The sequence below is a fragment of the Gigantopelta aegis genome, chromosome 10, assembly GCF_016097555.1.
Source record: "Gigantopelta aegis isolate Gae_Host chromosome 10, Gae_host_genome, whole genome shotgun sequence".
In the NCBI taxonomy this organism is placed as follows: domain Eukaryota; kingdom Metazoa; phylum Mollusca; class Gastropoda; order Neomphalida; family Peltospiridae; genus Gigantopelta; species Gigantopelta aegis.
Genome location: NC_054708.1, coordinates 89,704,217 through 89,718,637, shown reverse-complemented (window position 1 = coordinate 89,718,637; position 14,421 = coordinate 89,704,217). Strand labels below are relative to the sequence as shown.

General features: G+C 37.3%; 1 protein-coding gene across 1 annotated transcript in view; it reads right to left on the bottom strand.

The window, feature by feature from the left end:
• Nucleotides 1-14,421, bottom strand: part of LOC121383901 — a 167,786-nt gene that overhangs the window by 96,518 nt on the left and 56,847 nt on the right. The window contains exon 5 of the mRNA XM_041513999.1: nt 12,305-12,481. Coding sequence (XP_041369933.1) covers nt 12,305-12,481 — 177 coding nt within the window. The remainder of the gene's footprint in view (nt 1-12,304; nt 12,482-14,421) is intronic.

Below are 14,421 nucleotides of genomic sequence, written 5' to 3'. Positions count from 1 at the left end.
TTCAACATTTGTAAAATTATAGGCAATCTAATATTATGTCTACATTATTCCATTAGAGATAAATAGCAGCAAATCGTTTAGTCATCCCTAGCAGTCCGAGCACATTTCTTTAAAATTATTGGCTCGACTCTACCAACCTGTAGTCTGATGGCATAAATACTGTGCCCCTGCGCGTGCCGTAACCTCACCGTGGTGCAGGGGTTAACATTCTCTTTGAAAATGGACAATACAGCACAAATCCCCTTGTTTTCTTCGAGATAAAATTGAAATTTTGAGTAAAATCAGTATCTATCTGTGATATTTGTATTTTTGCACAGTTCTTTACACTGTTTTTATTTAAATCTTTAATTTTTATATTGTTGTTGATCATCACTTTATTTGTTTGCATTACCATAGTTTGACACCCAATAGCCGATGTATTTTTCGTGCTGGGGTGTCGTTAAACATTCATTCATTCATTCATTCATTTAAACATTGCCCCACCGAGGCCGGTGCTTAATTAGATTGCTGTACAAATGGATAAGAGAAGTAACTAGGTACCGATATTACCATGTCCCCAACAAATTTTCTCCTGGGGGTATGCTGATGAAAACGCTGTTATAAATATCATCACATCGTTTGCTGTTGTTAAATATCCCTTTTATATAATAGTAAACATTTACTGTAGCCGCTAAATACAGGTATTTTAGCAATTTGAGATCCGATTTGGGTCGCCGCTGGCCGCGTTAGACAGGTGACCGCTTATTACAGGTGCATTTACATTATAAATCGTTTGGGAGGGAAAAAAGAGGCCGCTAAAGGCACGAAACCGCTGAATACAGGTGGCCACTAGGATAGGTTTGACTATATATATACAGTCAGGACAGGTTTGACTGTATATATATATATATATATATATATATATATATATATATATATATATATATACACCGTATTGTTCCTATTTGTAGCGCCCAGGCGCGATGCAAAACACAAAGGGGGCGCGCTAATTAGAGTACTAGAACACGTTTCGTAATACGTGTGAAAAATCCTCGTATCAAACTGTCAATGCGTCTGGCTCGCTGAGACATCAAAAGCTTTGCCGCCGAGTCACTCCACCAGTGACATTTTCTTGTTGAAATGACGTAGCATACCGTACATCGTCAGCTGATTTATCCAAATACATGGTACTGTGCACGTAGGCATATAGGGCCTGCGGAGTGTATTTGAAAGTGGGGTGGGGGAAGGGTGTGTGATTGAGACCCCTCATACTCGCCCACTTCATTTTGTCACCCAGTCTGAATAGATTTTTATTTAGCGGCCAATGCCCTAGGATTGCGGTACACTCTGTCTGCTCTTTGCAAACATGGCGAGCACTAGTAGTTCAATGTCGCGCAGGTCTTATACCGCTGCGTTTAAACTGAAAGTCATATCTGTTGCTGAAGAAAAAGGCAAGCATCATGCTGCAAAATTGTTTGGTGTCCACCGCAAACGGGTCCAAGATTGGTGTAAATCGAAAGAACACCTTAAATCGACAAAGAAAACAGAAAAAAGAAAGCCAGGCGCCGGAAGACCAGTTAAGTACACTGATATTGAAAACGGTGTTACGGTGTCGGTGTAAATACCTACCGGTATGTTTGTACTTCCGGTTTTGAACAGCGTTAACGGAGTGTCGTGCGTTCATTCTGCGTGGAGATAGATATACATTTGATAAACGACATGTGTGACATACTGTTCGCCCATACTAGTGTCATAGTGCTTCACCTGTTTGGATTTTATTTGTTTACCGATTATAATCATTGCAAGTCGGCAGTCAGGTAAGCCAGTTTTACTATTTTACGGGTACCGTTTCATGATACATTTCTCGTAATCATAGGGGGCGCTTATATTAGAGGGGGCGCTACAAATAGGAACAATACGGTATATATATAGTCAGACCTCGTTACTACGACATTTACACCATCCGACCACAAATTGTCGGGAATGAACGTACACCAATGTTATTCTGTTCATTACACCGGAATTCACACCTTCCGACACCAACAGAGCAATTTAGGAACAAACGTGCAACTAACGTCTAAAAACACCTCTTGACAAGGACATTACATAATCAGATGCCATAGTACGTTGGCAGTACACCCATTAATTTGGCATCCTTGATCTCGTCGCGAGCCGACAGTCACATGATGTCAGTCACCGATGTTGGCCAACTCTATAGACATGTATTACTTTTGAACATAAGCCTTTCGTCATTCAATTAAAGGATTAACTTCAAACAATCAAGTCTACTAGTTTTGTGACATTTTGTAAACGAAGTAGGTACCAATCGATTATATTGACTGTGAATGTGCTTTGATTAATAATAATATACTTAGTATATAATGATGGTCTGTGATCCATCCCCGTCGGTGGAACCATTGGGCTATTTCTTATTCCAGCTAGTGCACCACGACTGGTATATTAAATGCTTTGGTATGTGTTATCCTGTCTTTAGGATGGTGCATATAAATGATCACTTGCTACTATTGACACCCAATAGCTGATGATTAATAAATCAATATAACAACAATTTCGATATAACAACAAAACATCTAGTTTTGAAATACTTAAAGTCAAAATACATTCCTATTATGATTTAGAAAAAGCAGCATACTGCAGTAAGAATAAACATGAGAAATTTATTAAGAAATGGAAACTTTGGAATCATATTTCCAGCAGACCCAAACCTGATGGGCTTTCATTATAAATCTGGACTAGGTAAAAACAGAAAATGATATGGTATGTTGACATTTTTCATAAACAAGGAAAAATAATAACATTAAAAACTGAAAAGAAATTGTTTTATATACTGACACACAAAGAAAACGTAAAACAGATATTTTTCAAAATTTTGTTGTGATTAATGAAAAATATAATTATTAGACTTAAAATAACAATTTATGAGAGGAAGCCATTGATTGGTACTTTTGTCTGGGTTTTAATCCTGGTTTTGTTCTCGCTACACATACAATAGCAGAAACACACAAAATGGTGTGAAATGCGTTCACTACATGCTCAATCATGCTGCATGCAATGCACGTGAAATGCCAGTATGTGGACACATAAAAGTCACGTAACGGTGTCATATTCAAGTTGCTAGGACCTTCATAGTCCATCCATCAACTATTGGACGACTTGTTGAATGTCATCAACAGACCAGGAGTGTCCGTGATCGACCTCGACCTGGTCAACGTCCCATTACGACCCCACGCCAAGATCGGCCGATTTGACAACACCACCTCCGTGACCGGTTCATAACTGCGACGATGACAGCAAGCAACACAATAGGATGTCATGGAAAGCCTATCCATCTGATGACGGTCATCCGTCGACGCAGACGCTCGTACAACGGTAACATCATGACACCGCGACATCGTGCTGCGATACTACAGTTTGCTCTCCAGAATGGTAATCATCCACCAGCCTTTTACCGGAGTATTGTTTTCTCAGATGAGTCCCATTTCTCTGTCTCCTTTGCCGATGGAAGAGTACGTGTGTATAGGAGACTCCATGAACGGTACGCTGACGGATGTGTGAGGGAACATGATCGGTTTGGCGGCGGTTGTCTGATGGTATGGGGGGCAATCAACTGTGATTTCAGGAGTGATCTCATCATTGTCCACGATGCCCTTACAGCCCAGCGTTATGCTGACGTTATTCTAAGACCAGTTCTCCAGCCATTTTGCGCAGTCACCGAAGACCAGGAGGTCCCCACCTGTTTCAACAAGACAATTTTTTAATGCCCGTCCACATACTGCAAGAATAACCCAGGCATTCCTGCAACAAGCCGGTATCACCGTTATGAAATGGCCCGCTGTTTCACCAGATTTGAACCTAATTGAACACGTGGGATAAGTTAGGACGTCATGTACATAGCCCCCAGCCGCCAGCCACCACTGCATAACGTCGCTGAGCTTGCACAGTCATTGCAGGAGGAGTGGAGGAACATTCCTGTGACTTACTTGAGATGTTTGTGCCAATCCTTTCCCCGTCGTCTTCACGCATGCTCACGGGCCAATGGTGGACACATGAGATACTGACCTTGATATTGGGGGGGGGGGGGGGGGGTTTGAACTTTTTGATTACGAATGCAACTTGATTACTGATCATAACTGGCCATGTTTCCATGTGAATGTATCTCGTGAATACCAGGCATTAATGTCATATTACATTATCCATCAATTCATTAATAGTTTGTCGTTATTTGCAATGAAAAGTTGTTTTTGCATTTTCATTGTGTTTCAGTATGTATAGTAACATTTTGTATAACAAGTATAGTTTTGTTTACGATTTATTTATTCAGTTCCCTTGCGTATATAAAACAGTAAGTAACAAATGAATAAAAGCAAACAAATATTGTGTTGTTCCCCAATGTATTATTAATAAATATAATTTGACGGAAATAACCGAGTCCACTGGTCGATTGCAAAATATGGTCATGTGATCTTTGGCAAAATGTACCGATACGTCCGAGAGGAAACAAGCCGAAATCATTGTGATTTTTTCTTTAAAAGAAGGTGACTTAGAACTTTGCCATTGATGAAGTCGAAGTTTAGTATGAAAGGGCAATTTTTTTTGGGCCCACGTCACCCCCTTGCATGATCCCTGCAATATACACAATTTTTTAATACGATCAATCCACCCCCACCAAACTACCCACCAAAATCAACCCAGAACCCTTATCAAAAAATGACAAAACAGACGGCTTAAAAATAATAATTATAATAATAATAATAATGATCCCACCAAAAACAATAGATTCCCCAGCGGAAAATGCTTGGGAACCTAATAATAATAATAACAATAAAATAATAATTATAATGTTGGTAAAATTACGTCGCGGTGGGATGCGTGGGGGTGGTCGTTACAGAAACATTACATACATTTGGAGGGGGACACAGAAGTTGTCTCAACATTACTGCCAGGAAAAACATGTTCTTTGAGGTTTATTCCCCCATGCAATTTTGCACATTTGAAATAGGGACTACAAACAGTAAAATAACCTGTTAGTCATCAGTGTTTCTGCCAGAAAGAAATTTTTGGGTATGGCGCTATGGAACTGAATGCAACAGTCAACAGGGGGTATGTGGGGCCTCCCCCAGAAAGAAAATGGGTCAAGTTTAGGGTTAGGGTTAAGAAAATCATACAGTAATGATAAGAGTAATTAATTTTGTCAAAAGGTTAACTTAAAAAAAATTCTGCAAACAAATTTGGGTATTGCGCCATACCCGTTTTACCCTCTGGCAGAAACCCATGTCAGATTATTTACCCTGCTGTTAGTTTGTGTACTTTCCGTAGTTACTAATTAGTGTGTATTTATTTTCTCTTTCAGATAATCTACCTCAGCGGCTGATAATTTATTAATTTATTATTTTATTATTTATTTATTTATTTATTTGTATCTATCCAGCTCTCCTTCCATGTAACATTTGGAGTTCTGCATGGACAATATTACGCTATTCACATACGGTAGGTGTCTATGGAAAACGTTTATAAAAGGGTCCGCTACATTCATATTCAATCCCTCACCCCCTGTACAGACCACACACTATTAGTACTTTGTATGTATTCCTCCTGTTCCTGATGGTTTGGTAATATGGTTCTGTCAAATACTTATTTCCTGCCTATATACATTTTGGCTGTGTATATAGCAGAGGCTGAGGCTACATACACGGCCGTCATATATATATCTAAGCCACTTCATGTATAAACAGTCTAGTTCACAGTATTCTTTAAAAATGTTACAATTTCTATCCTAAGCCAGCTGTAATTACCCATGGTGTTTTCGCATATTTTGCATAATAATGATTTAAGCCAGCTGTAATTACCCATGGGGTTTTCACATATTTTGCATAATAATAAATTTGACATGGTGGAAAATGAAGCTGTTTGATTCTGATCTTTCCGACTAATGATAAATTTACCTATACCTGCAAAGGCCTAACTAGTCTGGATCATCGCCATTTAAAATGCTTCTGTTACTATAATAAGTTGATATAATAACATTATTATCATTCAATACATGTTTTTATTATTTTTAATAACTTATTTTCATTGTTAATGCTTCAAATTAGCCTACGTCACAGAGGACTGTCAAGTGTTCTCGTTACATAAGCTTGGTAAGTTATTTTGACACTGTGGTCATTCTGGGGATGACACAAAATAATATTCAGTGTGCGATTTTGGTTTCAAAACTTAAAGTGCCATTAGGACTCCCTGTTTACAAATCTTGAGAGCCCGGCAACAGTCCAGTGAGCCCTACCGCGCGTCATAATGTACACTAGATTTTTTGCAAATGGTATACTGGCAATCTCGTTGTTCTGAAATGTGATGTATTTATGATAGATGCTATGCATGTTATCAGTTTGTTAAATATAATTATTCATAAAACTCAGCTGTTACCCTATATGTAGTAAACTGTGAAATGACCTGGCACACGATTAATAAAACAGTTATTAATGCATGGTGTTTGTTTTGGTTTTTGGTTTCAGGACAACACAGACATGACAGTATGTTATAAATATGTGTATAGTATATTTACTGAACAAACAAATAAAACAAAATTTCAAAATTGTAATTGTAGTTTTCTACGTGGCAACATGAAGGGCAGAATCTTAATGTTACGTACAGTATGCACAAACAAATTAATAGTCACTCCACACAATTCAAACTGCAAAAAATCATATAACTTAACTGTACTGTGGAATGCAAGACCAATCTATAACTGTATTTCAGTGAGAGAAATCTTCAGAACTGCTGTTGTTATCACTTGGAATGTCATACGTTTCTTGTATGCTTTGACATGTGGCCTTCTGGTTAGCACTGAACTATCAAGCCACAGTTTTACAGCACTGGTTGGGTCATATTTGTCAATATTTTCTGTCAACAGTGTAACTCTCAACTGGTCAGTAAGGGCCTCGGGATTAAGACGATTTCGCCAGTCTGTCTTAACACGTTTCATCTGTGAAAATCCACATTCACAATCGAGGAACTCATGCTGACGGAAAGTGGAATGTCAACCAATGAATGAAAATTTCCACAAGTGTCTCCAAAATATTTTCAGTTTAGACCAGGTGAGCGTTTCAATGCTGATTTGCTGTGACCTAATTTCATATTTGAGGTAGGTCCATTCAAAAGACACATTATCAGGCTTCTTTCCTGAAAGTTCAAGAACATCGTGAAATCGTTTTTCTAATACTGAAATCTCATGATCAGCAAACATGGTCCACGAATCTTGTTCTGGTTCCCACTTCTTGATGTTTAGTATTGAAGCTGCTTTATACAGTTGACTATCACGATCAACGTCTGTGAACCTTGTGCCGATTGGAAACGCGTCTTCATCAGCTAGTTTTTCAGCCATATGCCGATGCTCTGGATTATCTTTTAACTTTTTCAATAAATTATGTGTAGTCTTTATTAATGATATTCCATCAGAGATGAGTAGATTTTTTACCTGGAAATTCAAAGACAACATGCTTAAGCATTTGACAATATAGTGCAGTTCTAATGTATTTTTCAGGAAAGCTTTTTGCTTAAACATGCGCACCATAGATGTAGCCCGATTCTGTTGCTCTTTACAGGCATTATCCAATTCCTTGATTTGCTCCAGGTGCTGGATGAGTGGACAATAGATACTCCAACATTGGTCCAGTGCCTTATCCAAGTGGGCTACCCATCTAGTTCCACTTGGTCTCAAGGGGCGTTTTGGTGTAATCAGCATGGAGATGCAACTTTGTTGGGAGTCCAGCACTGTTTAATGGACTTCTGTGGTACATTTTGTACAAATCCATCATTGAATTTACAATAGTCGAATAAGGAGAGTTACTTACTGCTTTTTTAAAAGCCAGCTCCAGTCAATGAGTCAAACAATGAACCACTATCAAATGAGCCAACTCGGACTGTAACTGTGTAGTCATGCCTCTTCTACAGCCCATCAAAACTGCCGCACCATCGCAAGCAAAGCCAACACGTTTTGTTTTAATATCTTCATCATTCATATCAAGGTAATCGGTAATTGTGTTTTTCACATTAAGCCAGGATTGAGTCTGTGTCTGGCTTTTCCAGACTGGTGATAGCCACGAAGTCGGTGACAACTTCGCCCTTAAATGCAGTCCTAATGAACATAATCATTTCCTCCAAGACCGATACATCTGGATTCATCTATCATGAGAGAGAAGAAAGCAGCTGGTTGCTTCACATGCTCCACCATTTTCTGTCTTGGTATTTCAGCCATGAAATGAACAAATTCTCTGCATTTTTTCTCAGTTTGGTAAGAATGACCAACATCAGCACCAATTTTTGATGCAACTCGAACATCATCTCTGAAATGTTTCCAGGATCTTCCTTTCACAGTAATCTTGTGAGCAATATGGAAAATGTCGACGACTTGTGAAAACTGTGATTTATTGAGTGCTTGTAATGTTTTCGATGCAATAGATTCGACCCCCTTTTCTTGTTGTTTTACACGCTCAGCTACAGTTCTGTGCCCTTCGGAATCATTATGTCTGAAAAACAAATTTTATAATCAGAGAGAGAGAGAGAGCGAGAGAGAGAGCAATCAGGGAGAGAAAGAGAGATGTTTTATTTAACGATGAACCCAACACATTTTTATCAGAGAGGAAACTTGCTGCCGCCACTCCATGGCCATGGGATAAGTACTCTTTTTTATCAGCAGCAACTTATCTTTTATATGCACCATCACAGAATAGTACATACCATGGCCTTTGATATGCACCATCACAGAATAGTACATACCATGGCCTTTTATATGCACCATCACAGAATAGTACATACAATGGCCTTTTATATGCACCATCACAGAATAGTACATACCATGGCCTTTGATATGCACCATCACAGAATAGTACATACCATGGCCTTTGATATGCACCATCACAGAATAGTACATACCATGGCCTTTGATATGCCAGTCATGGGGCACGGATTCGGACAGGACAAAAACCAATATGAGAATGGGTCCACAGATGTGGTTCGATCCCAAGACCAAAGCACCTCAGATGAGCACTCTATCGACTGAGCTAAACCCTGCTATATTTTTATAATTAATGTGAATAATTTCCATTGGCAAATATCAGATTAAAATTTAATAGAAACTTGTATACATGCATTGTTTAAATAAAATACTTTAACATTAATTTAAAGTTTGTTTTTGTTTAACAACACCACTAGAGCACATTGTTTTATTAATCATCAGCTATTGGATGTCAAACATTTGGTCATTGTGACACGTAGTCAGAGGAAACCCGCTACATTTTCCCATTAGTCACAAGGGATCTTTTATATGCACTTTCCCACAGACAGGACAGCACATAGTACCATGGCATTTCATATAACAGTTGTGGGGTATTGGCTTGGATTGTTAACAGTAATTATGCATGAATCATGCTACATTTTATAATTAAATTTGTTGACATTTTAAAAAAAAATTCTGAACTGTACACCAAGTACACTGCAGTAACCAACAAGTGTCAATATGGGCATTCAAATTATCCACATCATATTAAATGAAGTTTTGTATTTTTTAATTAGATCTAAATTATGTAATTGAATATTAATCATAATGCATTAAATTAACTACTAAGCTAAAAGTAAAACATTATTCCACACTGGACACTACATTCCAACTTTATTTCTGACAATTTAATAAATAATTTCCATGATGCCGTAAAAAAATATTTTTTAAATGATGCTGTAAATAATAAAAAAAGGTAAAATATCTGTGCAGCAAAAGTGATAAAAAACCAGTTTGAAGTTTGGCTGCCTTTCCATTAGTCCGATTTTGATCCCATGGCCAGCTGTGCTGGCATGAGGGGAAAATCAAATAAGACCTCTCAGAGTTCGGTAAAGCCTTCGTAATGAGCATGCCCCGACATTGTCATGTCACAGGTTAAGTCATAGATTCGAACCCATAAAACAACATTAATGGAACAAACCGCGTCATACGAAAGGCCTTAATGGACATGTGCTAGCCGTATTACAGGCGAGTATGCAGAAAATTTGATCGACTGACAAGCGCAAAGTCACGCATATACTAAAACAAATTAAATTCACTTTGAGCGGAGTGGGTTGAAATATGTTCAGAGTAAGCCTCGATACACACTTCGTTGATTTCCAGTCAGTAAAAATCGTCAAAGTAATTCTGAATTACTCGGTCAAATTCGTTAAGAGATTTTTTCAAACGGACATGTTCCGAGAGCATATTAATTCTTCAAAATTTTTGCTTTGACAATTTTAAATTTTCGATAGGGTTAAGTAATTAAATAATAATTTGACAGTTGTTATTATTTTAAATTTATCTGTACAAGATAAAAGTTCTTTATTATAATTCAGGAAGTTTTGCCCTTGAAGTAATCAATAGTCACGCACCTAAGAACAAACTGTAGGTAAAGTAAACATTTGTAACCAAAAAAAAATAATAATAATAATATTTACTTAAGTAGTTGGACCATTGCTGTATATAGCACATTATTTTGTTATTAATATACTGCCAAATTCATTTGCCAAAGCAAGTTTTTAAATAGAACCTAGTTTGGCGTACTACGTAAAACGTAACAAATAGTCGCGCACTCCATTATATTTCCATGTTTGGCAATTTCAGTCTCTGGACCCTTATATTTGGTATGAGAGAAAACTTACTTTTACCTGAGGAATAAAAAAAACAATAAATCAAAATGTATTTCATTTTAGACATATTCTGTTAATGGACCAGGACGTGTTTTATCATTTGTTGATAAATGTGACATCACTGGTTCACGCGTGCTCGCGAGCTTTACAAAAAATGTGACTAGTGCAACTATTAATTACTCTAAACAAAATGCTGAATGGAACTTGTACTATCAGGCACAGTGTCGAACTTTGCCCATCAGTCTAGACCCCCCAGCCCCCTGTATAATTTTCTGCACAAACGCCTGACTATTACTGTTACAAAAACATTGACAATTACTATGTACGATCGCTTACCGTTTTATACTATAGTGGGTTATTGTTTTCGACCCTCCATGATCTAGAAATGCTGAATGTGACCCGGCCAGTTGTGGGTACTGCATGCACCACGTCCACGTCATTCCTTCCTGTTCTTGCTTGAGCCAAGGAATTCGCTTAGCCATTCCTTTCGAAATTCCTGCTTTCTGTTCTCATCGTACTCTTTTTTCAAACGTCTGTCTCTGTCCGTTTGTTTAGGGGTTTTTTTTGTAGGGGGGGCACCTATTCCGAATCTCAACATATTGAAATCAAAACCATCCACTTCCGCCCCGTACAAAACGAATACCGTGAACCTCCACTGTCTCATTCCCAAATGTTTGCCGACAAGCCATTGACACGAGTGGGTTATCGAGACTAAATTTTCACTCATGGAAAGTGAAAATAGACATATTATAGCACCATAAAATCACGTAAAACATCGCAATTCGAGAATGTCGTTTTTCTGGGTTTTGCAATATGTTGCATGTGTCATTTAGAAATATCAATTTAATTTGTACAAATAATATTTAAGAGCCATGCGGGCTCGTATACTAAGCAAGCTAGAGAGTCCGACATCATTTTTGCGATCCCCAGGCTCCCGGACTCACCTCAAAATCGCACACATCTCCATGCTGCTAATAGCCATTATTTCCCCCTGAATTATGGACCGTTGACATAATTCGATGACTTTTACAAAATATCAGTAATAAGTGGGATATGGTAGTTAAGTAGATGGTTAAATAAAGTACTTTTAAGGACAAACTAAATGTATACATTTTCAGATAATACTTTGTTGGGTCATTAATAGGTCAATCATCTGTATATACGCCTGTAAATCGCATGCAAAATTACACTGCATTACTGTACCATAAAGTTTAGTGATTTTTTATGAAGTAAAACAATAATAACTTAATGATTTAATAACGCATGTAACAAAAACAAACAAAAAAGAAAAACAAAACAACACAACAACACTGATATTCGTTGATACGTTCGCGCTACTGATATCTTTCGTGATGAAAGGAAGTGGTACTTGTGCTGTCAAATGATCCAGTTTTGTTATAAATATCAACTGCTTTATAACATCTAATATAACATCAACAAATCATTTTTTAATAATCAATTGGGAAAGGGGAAACAATGACATGATCAGCTGTCGAATATAATATGATATCGAAGATGCAGGTTTATTTAAAATGTAAATACATTTGTATTTTGTATTAGTAAATAATGCTACAATGTCGTAACTATATAGACACTGCAGTTTTACTATTCACCTGAAAGATCAAGATGAGTTAAAACTTACTTCCAGAACGACATAAAAATTTCGAGCCATCACTGGAGTTCTTAAATGTCCACCGATTTCCAGACATAAGGCCAATAGAACCTGGATAACGACGAGTTTCCTCAAATTTGTCAAATACGACATCTGTTCCATCTATCCATCGACTGTAGCTTTGATCTTGGTCCACATCCACAACACCTGTCATAGATAAATTAATACACACACACACACACACAGACACATGTGTATATGTATGTGTACATATGTGTGTGTATGTATGTATGTGTGTATGTGTGTATGTATGTATGTATGTGTGTATGTATGTATGTGTGTGTATGTATGTGTGTATGTATGTGTATATATGTGTGTGTATGTGTTTATGTGTGTATGTATGTGTGTGTGTGTGTGTGTGTGTGTATGTGTGTGTGTATGTGTATGTGTGTATGTTTATACTAAAAGGCAAAAGTTATTGTGACATGGATTGTTTGGAGTAATAAATTTGTGAATGGATTTATGGATGTAAACCAGAGAAAATGTGCATGAAACAGCTCGAAGAAATGCAACAATTGCATGCTTTGTGCGAGAAACATGGAATATTCGGGAGAAATTCTGTCCAGTGTTCACCAAAAAAGGCCACACATTCAGTCGCAAATCATTGCCACTCTGTGCAGTCTTTAGAAGTCCAGAAGTCAGAAAAACACCACTAGTGTACTGTTTGATGCAATTTCGTCATGCTTCACCTCAGTGAAAATAACAGAGGGCGAGTCATAGGGATGCTTGAATTTGGGACCTCACAGCGTGACGTTGCACATCAATTCAACGTCCACAGAAACACCATATGGCACTTATGGCAATGATATCAACAAAACAACCAGGACAGGGACCGTCCCCGTAGTGGCCGACCACCCGTGACAACCCCTTGCCAAGACACATGGATCCAAACCACACATCTGCAAAACAGGTTCCACCCAGCAACCCTCACAGGGTCATTCCATGTCAAATCACCCAATGGGTTTAACCCCACCCCATCTGATTTGGTTGAAATTTGGTTTCCTGGGATATTTTGTCTAAAAATGCTTAATCTTCAAAGATGAGCTCAATCGGACCAGCGGTTTAGGTGCTACGTGACCTTAAAATGAAAATTGGTCACAATTACAGCCCAACATGTTTTCTACAAAATATAACAGAACTAGAGGTGTAATATTCCTCTGTAGTCCACAAAAACAAATTGAAAAAACATTTTCCATGCAATTTAACTTAGTCAGTACTACTTACTCCGTTAAGGATAATTCCTAATAACTATGAGCAGACATTGAATGTTCCTGACATTTGGCACACACATACTATTGACCATATTGAACAACAATTAAATTTGGAAATTAAAAAACTTTGAGCCATATTGACAATTTATGGCAAATTTGTGAATATAGCAAATATTGGAACGTTCTAAGTATATACCCCAAACCTCATTTATAGATATGATATACACCATAATTACAAAATGTAGGCCCCTAACTGATCAGTTTCCATGTGTTATAATGAATGCAGCACCAAGTCTCCCACTCACAACTGAATGTCATGACATTATATACACAAAAAAGACTAATATTATAAAATTAATGGCAAGAGATTGCCTTGCAGTGAATTCTTATTTATTCACCCGTAGTTACGCACACATGATGATGTGTTTTATATAATAGGTCAAGCCTGACATTCATTACGTTTTGGTACTTTATTACAATAGTTCTAATTATTATTATTATTTCTAAATCTCTTAAACATTTGTATACATATGCTTTTTACTTACCATTGCCACTCTCTTGTTTCTCAAAATTTAGAATATATATTTTTTTAAATTATAAAGAAAAAAAACAGGTTATGCAAACCGAAATAGGTTATGCAAAATCTTTTGGCATAACCCCTTTTCAGGTTATGCAAAAAAAAATTGCGCAGGCCTGTGTACGTGAGCCTAAAACATCATCAAGTTAAAACAATTGGGAAAGTTCTGGGGTGTTTTTATTTCAAATTCACAAATTTCTGAGGCTGCTTCCAAACATATAAGTATACATATATTATTCTAAAACACTTCTAATACTTTAGATTGTAACTTATACAATAAACCAATCCTTGGTGTACTG